Source organism: Pyrus communis, chromosome 16 (assembly GCF_963583255.1).
Source record: "Pyrus communis chromosome 16, drPyrComm1.1, whole genome shotgun sequence".
NCBI classification, from domain to species: Eukaryota; Viridiplantae; Streptophyta; class Magnoliopsida; order Rosales; family Rosaceae; genus Pyrus; species Pyrus communis.
The window spans coordinates 904,303-920,919 of NC_084818.1; the positions used below are offsets into that span (position 1 = coordinate 904,303).

General features: G+C 35.3%; 1 protein-coding gene, 1 long non-coding RNA gene and 1 other non-coding gene across 3 annotated transcripts; all 3 read left to right on the plus strand.

Annotated features, from left to right (window-relative positions):
• Positions 1-2,932: 2,932 nt before the first annotated feature.
• Positions 2,933-4,240, plus strand: LOC137719556 (uncharacterized). The gene is made up of 3 exons (XR_011066410.1): positions 2,933-3,355; positions 3,489-3,619; positions 3,755-4,240. It is a non-coding gene; the product is annotated as an uncharacterized lncRNA (long non-coding RNA).
• Positions 4,241-5,037: 797 nt separating this feature from the next.
• On the plus strand, positions 5,038-7,519 carry LOC137719423 (histone-lysine N-methyltransferase ATXR6). The gene is made up of 6 exons (XM_068458462.1): positions 5,038-5,471; positions 5,611-5,691; positions 5,780-6,009; positions 6,673-6,773; positions 6,858-7,070; positions 7,157-7,519. The coding sequence occupies exons 1-6, from the start codon at positions 5,195-5,197 to the stop codon at positions 7,314-7,316; spliced, it is 1,062 nt and encodes a 353-aa protein (XP_068314563.1). The 5' UTR covers positions 5,038-5,194; the 3' UTR covers positions 7,317-7,519.
• Positions 7,520-7,931: 412 nt separating this feature from the next.
• TRNAW-CCA (transfer RNA tryptophan (anticodon CCA)) lies at positions 7,932-8,003 on the plus strand. Its single transcript has one exon. It is a non-coding gene; the product is annotated as a tRNA-Trp (tRNA).
• Positions 8,004-16,617: the final 8,614 nt, after the last annotated feature.

Consider the following 16,617-nt stretch of genomic DNA (forward strand, 5'->3'; position numbering starts at 1 on the left):
TGAAAATAATTAATTTAGTTGTTGTCGGATTCTATTAAAGTGCGTAAAAGAATAAATAATGTTTATATAGGGTTACCATTTCTTGCAATCGATTCAAGCCTGCCCATTGCTTCATACGGCATGTCGTTCGTTCATATCCTTTGGTCTGTCATCAACTATTTGATTTGAAAATTTGATAGGAATTACACACTACACTCCCATGAAGGCCTATTACCTATCCCCTATGCATGACTCATGATGTTCATTCTACTTCGGATGCATGACTCATGTTTCATACTAGTTCGGATAAAAAGCTAAAATGGAATCTATTTGCATTCCATTTCTCATCTTAATAAGAAATTTACATGAGAAATGAAGTGAAGCATGCTTGAAGACTTAAATCAACTACTAGGAATTTAGTGCAGATCTCCTTTTAGTGTAGATTAATATAGAATATTACTTGTAATAATTTAAGTGGTTTTTTTAATAATATGATATGTATGAAGATATTTTTACATCAATTTGTTAAATTGTGCTACAAATTAGTATTGAACACACTAGTTATTATGACTAATATTGTTTTCGCATAATTGTGAGTCGAACTTAGAATCTCCTCCAGCTAAATAAAGACCGAAGTCATTAAACCAACTAGTTATGTGATTAAAAGCTTTGTGCTCGAAGTCTTATTTTTGATTTCAGCCTCTCGTACTATAACTTGTTTTGAAGAAACAAAAACACCAATTCGAACTTTATATTGTTCTTTTTCTGGTTGGACTCCATGTGGTTTTGGATTAGAAAAACACATGCTTAACTTTATTTTGGTTGACAAAAAACGTAAAGAATAATGTTAGGTAGACCAACTTTTTAAATCAAATTTGCAAACCATGTGACATGTCACAAATATGAAATAAACATATTAATCAAGATAATTCAATTATCAACAATCACGTTATATGATTTACAAAATATAATTTAAATAATTTGTCTCCCTAGTATTACCGAAACGTAAAAATGTATATAACTTCACTAGTAGAATACTAAAAGCTTTCAAGTTTCAACAATGGCAAAGGGTTGCATACGCATGCAACAAACAAAGAGAAAGCATTCCTAATTAAAGCGAAAATTTGGAATCTAAATACCAGAAATAGCATTCCATTTTTGGACCTCACCATCTTTACGAGAATAACCTCTCTCTCTAGGTTGGTCCAACTTAGGTGGACCCACTTACAATAGAAAAACAAACGCGTGGGGCCCAAATAAACATTCAAAAATTCAACCACGTTCCTATCCATTAAGCTTTGAAGAGCAAATAAAGCTTCCTCCACGCCAAATGGATTCTTGACCAAAGTTAGAATCAAAGTCAGTATTTTTGTTCTTGTAAGATTTTTCCATATATCTTCATCTATATCATGTTTTCCTTCCTAACACCTACTTTTGGATTGCTTCCTGACGCCTACTTTTGGACAATTTTTATTTGTTTTCAGAATATTTGTTACTTGATGTATTATTTCACGTGTGAGCGACATAATTTATACATTTTATTTTTGAGATATATTACTTAAAAAACAAATACGTGTTTTATAATATGAGAGAAAAATGTAACGTAGTAGTGTTTAGGTGGCTAAAATATTCCTCCCACTTTTGAGTTAATTAATTTAAATAAAGGAAAACTAATGAAAATGGCTTGAAAACTTTAAGTTTTAATGATAAGGACAAAATAAGGGGTAAAGTGAATAGTACCAGGATTGACTTTTTAGTGTAAAAATGTGATTTTTCGTTAAAGTGAGCAGTACCGTAGACTTTTCGTTAAAACTCCCTTTAAATAATCACTTAACCAATTATATCAACCCTTGGTGCCTTGGTTTACCCAACCCAAAAGTTACATTAATCTTTATTTAAAGGATTACTTGAGGACCCAAACAATATAATTAATTAACAAAGCAAACCTTACCAAGTTATTGGAAAATGTTAGGGAGCAATATTTCCGGACCATATTTTGTTAACCATATAATATAATATGACGGTTGATAATTGAATTCTTTCTTTAGTGATTTAAAAAATTTCAACTTTCAGCCGCCACATTATGTGATCTATAAAATATGATTCAAGTATATAGTATCTCTAGCATCATCCCAAATTATATGGCCTGTGTTTGTTTCACATTACATTATTTTATAACACATCACAAAAATTTGATAAGTTTGCTAAGCTTGTAACATTCCCTCCTTGAAAATTGAAAAAGATTTTCGTGCGTTAAAGCCGTTAACTCAGGATAATTTGTCCCCTAATTTCACTTAAGCATCCAACAAACCCATAAATTAATAGCTATATTTCTTGATCAAGCTGACTTCTATGAATTGTGGGACATCAAGAAATATATTGCAGCAAGTGAAAACTATAAACTATGGGGCGGGAAGAGAAGGCTAAAAACAACAAATTGAATATGATCCGAATGATTAAACATATTTGAATGTGAATGACATGTGATAAGTGATATAGACACAAGAGGATATATCGATCCTCCAATGATAAAACGTCACCGCACGTGATAACTACTGTAGACACGAGGATATTCTCCATTTTCGGCAGAAAGGGTTTTGGCCACAAAATGAAAGGTATAACCTATGGGTGCGCATCATCATCAATCACTAAAATAGAGTGGGGGCATGTTCTGTTAGGGTTTTGATAATTGATGTGGATGACAACATACATTACTTGAAACAGTTCAGCATGAATATTTTACAGACATACAAAACAAAAATTAAAAGAAGACATCAAAATAGTATAAATGGCAACGTACGGGGCCAATGAAACCCTAGTGCACAATGGCTGTCACCTTCAATTTACTCATTTAAATTGTAGACATCAATCACCTTCAATTTACTCATAAAATAAGTCGTTCGACTCGTCGTAGTCGGGAACCGAGTTGACAAGCGAGTTGAAGGAGTCAGAGACCGAGTTAAATGAGTGAACTCAGGCGAGTAGGTGGATGAAATAGTCCCCTTATAGGACCAATTCCAAAGGCTGGCGCATTTTCTCCTATTGGTGCCCCTGGTGGAAGTTGCACCTAATCATCTGCATAAAAGAGTGCAACAATTTCTAACGGTACTTTGGATATGGTTGACTATTTATCGTTGTGCAGTCATTTCAACCTGCTGTCTTCCCATCTCCTGCTGCCATTGCTGGGTGAATGTGAAGCACTAATCCTTCTTTGCGCCACCCCTACTGTTGCAGCAGCTCCTCCTGGATGCAGCCTTCTAGTGCAGCTGCTTTCTGGAAGCACCCACGGACCCGTACAGGTGTTACAGGGATGGATTATCAATCAGCTGATTCAGAGCACCTGATGAAGCGTATTCGCACTGTCCAAGCTGATGAGGTGTGACAAGAAACAATTTTTTTGCAATCTCAATTACCATGTTTTGTTACTTGTAATAAGCAGTAAGATTTCACTCACCCTTCTTCTAGTACAAATAATGACGAAAATACCTATGCTCACCATGGTCTTTCAGGTGTCCCTTTCTGGTTCCAATGTCTATTCGCAAGATGATCTTCCAAAGGCTGTTGTCCGTACCCTTAGTCAAGGATCTAATGTGAGGAGCTCGCATGGAGTTCCACCCACAACAACAAACTATTCTTCTAGGTTTGTACTTGGGGATAGTCTGATCATCACTTGTTTTTTGGTTCATTTTTCGATCTGAAGTTCTCAGTCATTTTGTTTGTAGCCAAAATGACCATCACTTGTTTATTGATACAAACTGCATCAACAACGTTGCAGGTACTGTACGTTATGGCTTTGTAGGAGTTGTGTTACTTGCTTTCCTGTTGTCTATATATAGTCAGTAATGGGTTACATGCAGGATGGGGTTGGGTCTATCAGAAAACTCATAGCCATTGTTCAAGGAATATATAATTTTAAGTCTTATTCTTACAATATTTTCACCAAGACCAGGGTAGTTGACACCTTCATACTAAACTTTGGTGCAATAAGTATCGTGATCAAGAACAGCAACTGATTCTACTTTAAAATCATTCCTGATTCAGACAGCTCAGGTGAATGATGCTGCAATATGGGCGCCAGATGAACTTATGTTGGGTATGTAACAAAGTTCTAAAAGACAGTAGACGCTAATCGGGCGGTAAGCTGTGGTCTAGCGCCTAGGCATAGCTTAGGCGGACTAGACGGATTTTAGTAAATTTATTATGCATCATATAATAAGTGTATGCGTATGCTAAAAATACATAACTGTATTGTGATACATAAATTAATACAAAATAGAATAACATATAAATTATAAAGTAATAAGCAGGTTTAGGCGTCATTTTTTAATTTTCAAACGCCTGTTGGATTAATTAGAGCAGTGATCAACCGTCGAACGCCTAGGTAGAGATTTTTAGAACAATAGTATGTACACTAGTGATGGAAGGGGACAAATAGTTAGCACCTTTTTAGTGGGATAACTTTCACATTTTCTTTTGTAAGCCATTGATTTTATGTCTCAAATACATACGTATACATAACGAAGGTACATATTGTGCACGCACAATCTTTTCACGTGGAACAAGTAAAGAAGGTAAATCCCATCGGGCGGAGTGGAATGAGAGTGAAGGGACAGGCTATCAAACGGACACATTCTGTTGTTCTTTTCTTTTTTTTTTATTTTATTTTTTTTTTTTTAGAGTACATTGATATTTTTACACAGGGAGGGGAGTTCAACTAAGCCACACAATTGGTAACCTAATTTGGTATCGAATTTGTCATCTACGAGATTTTAACCTAAGACATCTCACGTATAAGTGAAGAGGAATACCACCAAACCATAGAAAATGCTCTTTAGATATTGTTTAGTTTAACGTGATCAATGCTCTTTAGGTGTATGTGCCTTTGCTCGTGATTGAATTAACAGAATTGTGACAGAATTGACAACAGGAGGATATTAGCACAAATTAAAAGTCAAACGAGGCTAAAAAGCAAATTAAAAGTCCCCGAAATAAGGTGGAATAAGGTCCAAAACACACAACTTTATAGGCTTAAATATTACAGCCCAAGCCCACCCCTGATAGGAAACAGTGGCGCCAAATAATTAAGAAACCAACCCCATGCTCGCGCGCCAAACCTCATTTCCCGCGAACCCAAATTAGGGCGGGAAATCTCCCCATTGGTTAAATAACACAACGCGACGCCCTCGCTCGCCCGAACCCGGAAAAAACGAAGGGAATGGTGGCGTTGAGGAGAAGAACACAAGCCCCGAAGCCTCCTTCTCGTGCTCAAATCGTCGAGGACGATGAGTACGTCAGCGCATCCGATTCTGAATCCGACGAGGACGTGTCCTGCGAGGAATGTGGGTCCGGTGACTCTCCGGCGAAGCTCCTCCTGTGCGACGGTCGCAGCTGCAACAGAGGGTACCACATGTTTTGCCTGAGACCCATCCTTGCTCAAGTCCCGAAAGGAAAGTGGTTCGGCCCTTGCTGCTCCAACGACGAAAAACCCAAATGTAATTTCCCAATTCCCCCCTAGTTTTCGTTAATTATTCTGACCCAGATTGAATTTTGGGATTTTTGGAAGCTAAATGTTGAATTTTCTCGGATGTGATTGATTGATTGATTCGATTCCATTTTATCTTGATTTTACAGCTTTCCCTCTCCACCAAACCAAAATCAGCGATTTTTTTCGGATTCAGAGGTTTGCAGAATCGCCCCAGAAGATAAATCAAGGTAAATTCTATGAAAAATCAGTTTATTAGGATTTATTTTCTTGTTTTAATTCTGGGTTCCTCTGAAAGTTTTGTTCTTTTGTTTGTAGATTGTCGAAAGAGGCGAAGGCGGGCGAGCGGCTTGGTGGTCTCGAAGAAGAAGAGGAAATTGTTGCCCTTTATTCCGACCAAGGATTGTACGAGGAGAATGGAGCAGATGGCGTCGCTGGCGACGGCGTTGATGGCAACGGGGACTGAGTTCAGCAATGAGCTCACTTATATTCCTGGAATGGCGCCCAGGTGGGCCAATTGTGCAGCTCTTGAGAGAGGAGGAATGCAGGTAAATTTTCAACAGTGGTTTTTCCAACACAAATAAAATGTTTAATTAACTGATTAGGACAGGTTGTTTGATGCATTTGACCTGTATTAGTTGCTGGGATTCTGCTGATTTGATGCATATTATTTTTCAGTTTGATGACTTGTCTAGTGTGAGTGCTTCTGTAGGAAGCACTTCTGCTCGTGAGCTTATTCTGATGGAAGTGTTTTTATTAGAAACAGGTTGAAATTTAGCAAGTGCTTCTTTGGAAAGAGTTTCTATCATCCATAAGCACTTTTACGTTTTTCTGCCAAATCTACTCTTAGTAAGGTGTGCTCTATTTGAGGCGAAATTCTGCTTCTAAGTTTCTTTTTAAATGTTATGTTCCTTAAAAGTTTCCAAAGCATGTAGACAATGTCCAGTATTTTCCCTGTGGTTTCCATCTTACCATACCGAACATGGGAACGATAAAATTTTTAGAACAAGTTCCTGAACTGGACACAATGTACATTAGCAGAATTTGTCAATAAGAGTCTGCAAATGTATGGCACTCGAAAAGAGGATGATGTTAAATTCATAGATGTGTCCTGATTATTCTTGAAGAGAAATTCTAGCATGTTGTATTCGAATTTCTTATTAAGTTGAGTGTGATCCAAAAGGTACATTTCTGATATTGTTGCCTTCCAGGTTATGTCGAAAGAAGATGTTGAAACGTTGAATTTGTGCAAAAGCATGATGGAGAGAGGAGAATGTCCTCCCCTCGAGGTTGTTTTCGATCCTAAAGAAGGGTGAGTTTACAAACCAACAAAACATTCTCTCTTGTAGTTGATGTAACTGGACTCCTTGATTCAGTATTAATGATTCATTCACAGATTCACAGTTGAGGCTGATAAACACATAAGGGATTTGACAATAATCACAGAATATGTTGGAGATGTGGATTATCTGAAGAACCGCGAAAATGACGATGGAGATAGCACAATGACATTGCTTTCAGCAGCTGCACCTTCAAAAAGCCTTGTCATTTGTCCCTACAAGCATGGTAACATTGCGCGCTTCATCAACGGAATCAATAATCATACACCGTAAGCTATCCCCGTTCCAAAACTAATATTCTGCCCTCATGTGTAAATAACTATGTGACAACTGAAGTTACTGTGGTATGGTGCAGGGACGGGAGGAAGAAGCAGAACTTGAAGTGTGTAAGATTTGATGTCAATGGCGAGTCTAGGGTTTTACTGATTGCGAATCGAGATATAACAAAGGGGGAGAGATTGTATTATGATTACAATGGATATGAGAATGAATACCCAACTGAGCATTTTGTGTAGCCTTTGTTTATGTTACTGATAAAGAGCTAAATGAAGCTTTTCTTTGTGTACCCTGACATGATCAATGAAGCTAATGTGCCCTAACAGGAACAGGCTAACTGAATACTCATGACAGTTTCTGTTAGACCACTATTTTATTTTAACAATACGATATTGTCCTCTAAACTATTCTACGGGAGTAAGACTCAAACTCGGGTACAGAAGGGTAGGAACATTGTCTTGGCTAGCTAGCTGAATCTACGTTTGTATTTAACTACAGGTATTTGATTGTTTCAATTCAAAGTTAAGAATTGTGAAATTGCAAATGAAAATTTGAACGTCTTGATGCAAAATAATGGATTTGTAGCTTATGTGATTAAGAGTATTTATTTTTGTATTCGAGCTTTTAATTTGGACAACTTCTCAAATATTGCTTGTACGAAAATGAACATTTGAAAGGGCAAAGCTGGAATTTAGGTTTGGGTAGTTTCGGCCTAGGCCCCTCCTCATGTATAACTCCAGCCCATATCTAAAATTCGAACGCAGGCCCATTTTTATTAAAAACCATAAAAGCAAAAAACCATAAAAATCTATTCCTCACACCTTGTACTATTCAACCGTGACAATCACATCAAGGGATCTGTGGCGCAATGGTAGCGCGTCTGACTCCAGATCAGAAGGTTGCGTGTTCGATTCACGTCAGGTTCAGTTTTTACCAACAATTGAATTCTTTTTTCTTTTCAAAATCGATTTTTTTTTTTTTTTTTGCTTTTCTTTATTTTGAAAAGATTCCTAAGACAAAATAAAAGGTCACATCGGATTAATAGTACTGAGGTGACAGCGGATAGGTCATTGGGGAGATAACTATTGTTCAAAGAAAATTAAAATTTAAACTCTTCTGTTGAATATTGTTAGGAAATTTAACCAAAAATTGAAATTTTCATCCAATATTTGTTAAATACGGAAATAAGTACGTCCATCCTCATTCCTGTTAGCCTTCCTCTCTCTTCCCTTATGTATAATTGTTCGGTGGTTGATTTTTTTTTTCTTTAAACAAACGATATTATCAACACTAAAAGGTATGAGGTGTGTTTAGCCTCATAATGGGCTAACAATAATGTGGTTTAAATTCGTCTTTAGTGAGAATACAAATGAATAGGAATACCATTAAACCATAATATTAAGTGGCCGATGGTTGAGTTGAGAGTGAAGAAATTCATGAGGGCAGCTTGCAGCCATGTCCAATATTATACTAACTAGTTCAAATATGCAGCACAATTTAGGACCATTGGTAGCTGTAAGCTTTTAGAGTGATCCAAAATCAGGAGCCAACATAACCGCAGTAGTGGTAGCTGATCAGCTTGCAAAAGCTTCTTTTGCCGTCAGATCTTGATCAGACACACCCTTACAATTGTGGTCCTACCAACAACACTAATTTCTTGCTACACAAATAATTAATGTGACTGCATGTACCCCCCAATTAATTGTGGTCCAATTTCAGAAAATTTGAACTGGATTTTGTGTACTTACATTTGGTGCTTAGAGTCTCCAGCCAACAGGTAGTATCTATTACCAGAATTTTTTCATCAGATCTTCTCCAATCCCAATGAAGGGTTGATTATTGAATTATTAGGGTGTTCCATTCAATTTCTTTTTATAATTATTCATATGAGAAAATTGAAGGGACGATCTCAAGTTCAAAGATTGTTTAAAGACCAAAGCTTCAATTCGATCAAAGTTCAAATTCAAATGTTTCAACTTCTCGTATGAATAAAAAGGGAGACCTTACGCTAAAATGGCTCTTTGCTTTACTTTTCCTAGCGACTCTTGCAAAACAAGGAGTTTTGTTGGCTTAGGGTCGCCATTTTATTCATATGGGAAAATTGAAGCATTTGAGTTTGAACTTTGGTTGAATTGGAGCTTTGGTTTTCGGATCAAAATTTGTGAGTATTAGTTCATAAACTTGTCACAGTATGAAGAATATGTTGTTTATTATGATAGAACTTGCATCCCTTATTTACTCCTTTATAATGGATGGAAGTTAACATGGTTTTACCTAAAAAGCTTAAACCTTTTATTTTAGATGAAAGTCTAATGGCATTCTCTAAAATTTGTGCTTTTTTGAAAAATGACCTTGGAAGCACTTTATCACATGTGTCTTTTTTCATAATAATGCACTAAAAAGTGTTTTTATAATTTATAAATACTTTAAGTTATTCGTATCAAAATTATTGTAAGTGTTTTAGGTTTCCAAAGGTGTTTTAACATTTAAAGAAGCACTTTCAAGTAAGCTTGTAATTGAATTACTTTACTAATGACACGAATATTGAGACTATAAATCTCAAATCGAAAAATAATAAACCTTAAACGTATGTATAAAAAATTAAGCTACTTTCCGTTGTGTCAATCGATTTAACTGTAGGAGATCAATTTCATTGAGAATTTCCTTCAATGGAGCATAAGTACCATCAGTGCGTCTGACAATATGTAGTTGTGGTTGCTTGATGATTTTTGGACCATGTAAAATGGCGACTTGTCCGAAGCGATCATTTTCCTTTCTGCTAACCAATTAACAATACAGTACAAAATGGACCCAATCATACAATCCAATCAGCCAGTTTGGTGGAAAACTATCTAACACTTGATCTACACCACAAGCTAGAAAGATGATGATTATAATTTCAGACACTACACGATTTAAAAAGTTCTTGAACATAACATATGTGTTATGATGTGTAAACGATTAGTATGTGTGTAGTTCAATATCTTAGAGAATAAGGTGTTGACTGTTTATTTTCTACCCATGCTTATGGGCTTCGAAACTCCATATTCTCTTAAATTATTATGATAGCTTCGAACTCTTCGCCCTTCCTTAAAAATAATAAATTAAAAAAACACACAAATGTGATAAGTTAATTAGGGCAATGCTCTCTCTATTATATCCGAATTTGAGTTATAGTCGTAAATTTGAGTAGTTTAAAATATTGTTTTACAAGCCACTATGTACTATGGTTTAGTGATATTCCTCTTCACTTGTAAGCGAGGTCTTAGGTTTAATTCTCGTCACAGACGAATTTGAACCAAATTATTATGGCTAGCCCATTGTGAGACTTAACTCACTCTCTCACCCTCTTAGTGTAGATAATATCATTTGTTAAAAAAAAAAATATTTTACAAAAAAAACATATATAACACTGATAACTTTTCTCTCCTTTTGCGGGTTGATCAAATTTGATTTATAATTTAGCCCGAACGAGACGCGTTTAAATGAGTAAAGCTAATCACAACCCATTGCCACACCTCAAAGACTCGATCACTCAAGTTTTAGTTACTAAAATATATCCGAGAAAGGACCAATAGCCGTGGAACTATATGAATGGTCAGTCCCAGAATTCCAAACACATCAATATCATATCATCACAATCTTAAAATGTCCCACTTGTGATTTGTTGTAGGACTTGTAGTTTTCACTTCACGTTTTTCATGCTTTTTCTCATTTCTTGACAGATAAGAGTCGTAAGATTAAAGGCTTATAATTTGGTTCGTGCATCTTCAATTTGGCTGTTGTGGTAAAGAGTTTAATAAGCTAGATTATTAGGGTTACGATAACCATCTTTCGGTTAACCTAGCTTCTTCCATTCTTTGAGACCAACAAGGGTTATTTGAGGAATATTCGCATGTTGTCCGTCGCCTACGCCTTACAAATGTACTTCTCTCGATATGGATATTGATAGATTTTGTGTGTCTTTACATCAAAAGTCAACTGATTGGGCTAACATTGTACCAATGCCAACATGTTTTCATCACTTTCACTTGTATACAATGCATCCACCTTTGTTAGTGCGTGTGTAGGTCATATATGATGCAGAAGCATTAACCTTGGTAGTCCAAGAAAAACCCATATTCATAACCCCATTATACAAGTGCTAGTTGGGCTATGTTGAATAATGAGTTTCACATTTGAAACATGACTAATTGATACATAACTTATATTGCATGGTTTTATTTTTAATGGTGATGAGGTCGATAGTGATAAAATCTCACTCTTATTGAGTTGCACATGTGGTTAATTACGTCGAAAACAAAATTAACGGGTTTAGGACTGGACCGTTGACATATCTCTCTAAATCTTGGTAGATTAATCAATGGAAACTTAATTATTTTTGTATGAAATGAATTAGAAGTTTCGGGTGTGGATATTTATATAAGACATAATTTTAGCTCTTCTTTATTTTATTACTTTATACGAAATCAAACTTTTAATTGATCTTAATTTACCTTTATTATATCAAAATTTTAACAAATAATACTATAATTATATAAATTTTATTCAAATTATTGGAATGAATATTCAAACTTGAGTGCAAAGAATGAAGCATATTACTATAACAAACTGGACTAAACCAAGATCTACACCTCATCATACGATTTTATATGTATATTATTCTTCAAATTTTCTAAAAAGAGTGATTCGAACATGAGTGCTGAAAAAATACGTCGTCATGTCTAACATATCCAACCCTCATCTATAATTTGAATGATGATTGTACATAGTATGAAGCCATTAATTACTTAAAGGCCCAACCCTCATCTATAATTTGAATGATGATTGTACATAGTATGAAGCCATTAATTACTTAAAGGTTAGTTCATCAATTGTCGGCCCGGACGCATCAATGGAAGGAGAAAATAAACATAAAACTATACATGCACACTTGTACAGATGATTATCACATACATAATTTTCTCTACCAACAAACCTAATACATATTTATATATAATTTAATCGATGTCGGCAGGCAATTTATGGACTAATATAAGGCACCATGCATGTGCCAAGTTAGCTAGCAAGGGGAAAGGGAGGCCTTTTCGATGATAAATATGTACACCCACGTTGCCACGCACCAACCGGGAGAGATTGACAAGTTCCCTCCAAATATTGATCCATGCATGCAATGTCAAAGTTCTAATTAAACAGTTCACCAAACAATTAAAAAATAAAAATCAAAGTATGGGTCAACCGTTAAGAGAATCACAACTTACAAGGACAAACCGCCATGAAAAACCATAGAAATCGGTATTTTCCGAATTTCATTGTCCGAACCTAAGAATCAGGTAATTTGGGTCATTAAAGTTGAATTTAACTGTCCTTATTAACTTATTTTGTTATTACACCTTACACAAATTAAGAGTTATGATCTCTTTTTCACACAAACTAAAAGCTCAAGTTTACGATCTTTAAGCTTTGAACAGTAAAGTCTGGAAATGATCTAGTTCCAAAACCATGGACTAAAATGCGAGAACTATGATTAAATTAAGATAGATATCTTGGTGGCCGCGGGGATCTTTCTCGATGGAAATTAATGTTTATTTGCATGCCTAAGCAAACAGGGCAGACCCCAATCTCATGCATGAATCAAAATTTGAAATATACATTGAATATATATACAAGTTCATTCTTATGAGGGATTTCGCTTCGTTGTCCACATACGAGAGATTGACAGAACGCTCATTTTGTGATAATCATGTATCGTTTATATAACAGCCCTTATAGCATCTAGAGCCAAAAAAAAGGGCAAAAACACATAACTATTGGTAATGTAGGCTATACTTGGTCACCATACGAACAATACGATAGTACTACGCTATATATGTATTCCACTCTCTAAAGAGTAGAGTGTAATCTCTACCAAGAAACTGGACCTATACACACACAAACATCGGCTACGTACACGTAAAGTACCTCTATGGCTGTTGCATTTACAACTTTACAAGTTCCAACTCATAAAAATGCAGGCTAACCAATTTTGGAGTTGTAATGTTGGCTCCTCAATAATGAAACCCTAAAGTATTTCGATCGTTATATTATTTGTTGGTACACCAACTTTTGATACGTGGATTACATGCCACGTGGAACTTTATGTTTGGTTCCAAGCATGTGTGGACAGAACATATTGTCAGATACCGAAGAAGCATGAACCGCAAATTTCTTCCATGCGTATGCCCTGCATATATGCGAGGATGAATGTTTTGAATATAATTAAACACTCGATTTGATGGATTTATGCTTATTCGCAATCATAGTTTTGAATTTACATATTATATATAGCGTCATGTCGAGGCAAGTATTTGCTCATGCATGATGCATGTTACTCGTTACCAACTCTAATTCCTGATAATATAAGTACCCTTTTCTTGATCCTAGCACCAAGAAAGATACAATTAACAAGTTCCCAATTGCATGATCAATGTTGATAAGAACTATATAGGTTTAGGATTAGGGTAAACTCATTTCTAATAGATTGATCAGAACTTTTTTTGCCATGTCAGAAATTTTAACAGGTTCGTTAACAAACTTGGACGACATAGGACAAAGTAAGACTAATTTGAGTTTCTGGGAACTAGTTAGACAATTTAAGTTTCAAGGTGTTAAGTGACACAATTCAAGTTTTTTATGTAAAGTGATAATGCTTTTAAATTTCGAAGACATAGTCGTAAATAAGCGGTTAAAACTTGGATCTCCTCGATCCTATATATGTGTGTGTGTGTGGTAGAATGGTAATTTTATACGCTTAATCCTAATCCAAAAAGATGAATGATGATGATGTTGGCCAATTGGCACCAATTACTTAAAGTCGTAGAAGCTAAAGGTAAATCGTAAGTGTAAATGTTTCACTTTATTATACATAAAAGCAAGTGTGTCTAGTGACTTTTACAAATCACATTCAAAGAAAACAATACAAAAAGGCCGCCTACTCACGAGTTTTGTTAGTTCATAACTAGTCAGGACTCAAATTTTCCTTATTTTAGTAAATTATATGATTAAAAATGAAAAGTGTTATTCGTACTTCAAAATTTTCATTCTATACTCTTCACAAAGTGTATTTTTCTTTCATAATATAGAAAGTTTGAAGTGTAGAATAAAAATTTTGAAATGCTAATAATAATTCCCTTAAAAATAATTAGTTTAATTAGTTAACTTATCATTTTTTCCTCGTTTAATTTGCAGGTTAATTTATAAAAGAAGCCTCTCCTCTTGCACGTTATTTTTTTTTTAAGAAAAAAAATATTTCATTAGTCAAATAAAATGAACAATGTCTTCTATCAAGAATATAATTTTATATGATTATAAACACAATAGAAAGACAATACAAAACATACTTCATATAATTTTTGCTCACCACCATTTAGTGTGGTGTATGCTCACCACCATATTCATCACAGTTAGATGAATTTGAATTTCGAGCTTCATGTAGTGGATAGGCACAAATCTCAAAATTCAAACTCATTTAACGGTGATAAATAGGGTGGTGAGCATACACTACACAAAATGGTGGTGAGCAAAAATGTACTCCTAACCAAATAGAAAGATGACGTTACGAGCATAAATTTTTGAGTCACTTTATGATGAACTTGCAAAAAACGACGCTCTTTGGGAAAAGAACAATGTTCTAAAAAACACCATAGGCGGCCGCCTAGGCGTTAGGCGCCTTGGAACCGAGGCGATTTTGGGCAAAACGGCTGGAAAAATCAGGGTGGCTCTAGGCGACTGCCCAGGCGGGCTAGGCAGTGCTAGGCGGTTGGGTGGTGTTTTATTTTTATTTTTTTTATATATATATTTTTTTGTGAAATTTGTTTGAAGTCTAAGTTCTAATTATACCTTGAAATTTTGTTAATTTTATAGAATAGGTGTGTTGTGTATCAACTTAAATTCCGGGATGCTAAAAATAAGTATCTTACATTACTAAATTTCCTTATTTTCCTCCTATTTTCCATTTTATGTTGTTTTAAATTGTGAACTTGTTGTACATGTGTCATCCTACAATACTCCTCACTATGGTTATATGACATATATGCTTAATGTGTTTTTAAATTTTGGACTTGTTGGATACTCTTTTTGCATTTTATCATTCTTTTATTATCTTATCCATGAATTTCATACAAGTATAATTTTTTGTAAGTGTCAATATGTATTTATTTACAAGATATACAAGAAATTTACCTAAATCCGCCTAGGCGCTAGGCGCTAGGCGCTAGGCGTTAGCCCACCGCTCGACTAGTGCCTAACTTTTTTTAAAACCTTGGAAAAGAAGCCCAATTATGAGACATCATGAAGATGTCCTTATAGTCCTTTAATTATCAGTCGAACAAACACAAAAGCACAACCAAAACAAAATAAAAAATAAATGACGCAACAAAAATAAACTCTTCAAATGGACAATTCTTTAATAATGGAAGACTCACACCAAACCAACGGAAAATATAAGCTCACAAGCCCTAAGTCCTATAAGCCGGACCTAGCACCACCAAGACACACAAGGTAAACACGTATTATCACCTGAAGACCTTACAACGACAAGAAAACATGATTGTGAACCCCTCAAACCATTGCAACGACCACACAAAGGAAAGACCGCATCGCTTTTGATGATCTTGCAATCCTCCACAAAAAACTATATTACAAGTCAACTCCAACAAATATCAAATTTTCTGCACATAATCATTACTAAGTGCACAAATCATAAAAACACCACCTCAAATTTAAACAACAGTTGTCACTTGAAAATCCAAAAATCCATAGTAAATCATAACCGTTGCAAAAACTCTCATTCTCAGAAAGAAGAGTGACCGCAACCAGAAGGCCAAAAACTTACCCTCTGGCACGTTAATTAAGACATGGTCAAAGAGTTTAGGATATCAATGCAAATAAAACAAAGGCTGTGCTGCCTCCCGACTACTACTAGGGTTTGTTTAGCTACAAACTGAAACACATGAAATAGTTTTTTAAGTAAACTGCCTGGTTTAACGGAAACAAGCCGACTTTTACTTTTTGACTTTTAAGAGTTTGTATGGCCTTAACAGCGACATAACCTAATGCAAAGCCACTTGATTTGTACTAATCCTATTTCTTTTTCATTTTTCAACCACGCTATATTTATTATTAAATAATTATTACCCACCTGCAAATCCTCAGTAATTAACTGGAACTAATTAACGTGATTTCTAAGAGTGCATGCAATAAAACCTAAATCATTTTCCTAAATACGCATTTTTTATTAATTTTTTAACGCAGTAAATCTGCATAATTAATGGATAATCGCATGGAAATCGTCTTAAAAACGGATGAAAATCCGCAGAGACAAAATCATTGATTCGATGGACGCATTGCATGGAACCCATGCAGAACCCATGCCCTCATCTTACAGGTGACATCCTCCAGGATATTCCAGTTTGACCTCTGTCTGAGACTCTGCGTAGGTTTAATTGCCCATGCCCAAAGGTTAGTCTAAAATTAAAATAAATTTCACTTAGTCAATTGGGT

What these genes read in the sequence shown, in the direction of transcription:
- LOC137719423 (XM_068458462.1), top strand. Translation starts at nt 5,195, where the DNA reads ATGGTGGCGTTGAGGAGAAGAACACAAGCCCCGAAGCCTCCTTCTCGT. An exon ending in CAACGACGAAAAACCCAAAT is followed by an intron (nt 5,472 to 5,610) that starts GTAATTTCCCAA and finishes TTGATTTTACAG; the next exon opens with CTTTCCCTCTCCACCAAACC. An exon ending in GGAATCAATAATCATACACC is followed by an intron (nt 7,071 to 7,156) that starts GTAAGCTATCCC and finishes GGTATGGTGCAG; the next exon opens with GGACGGGAGGAAGAAGCAGA.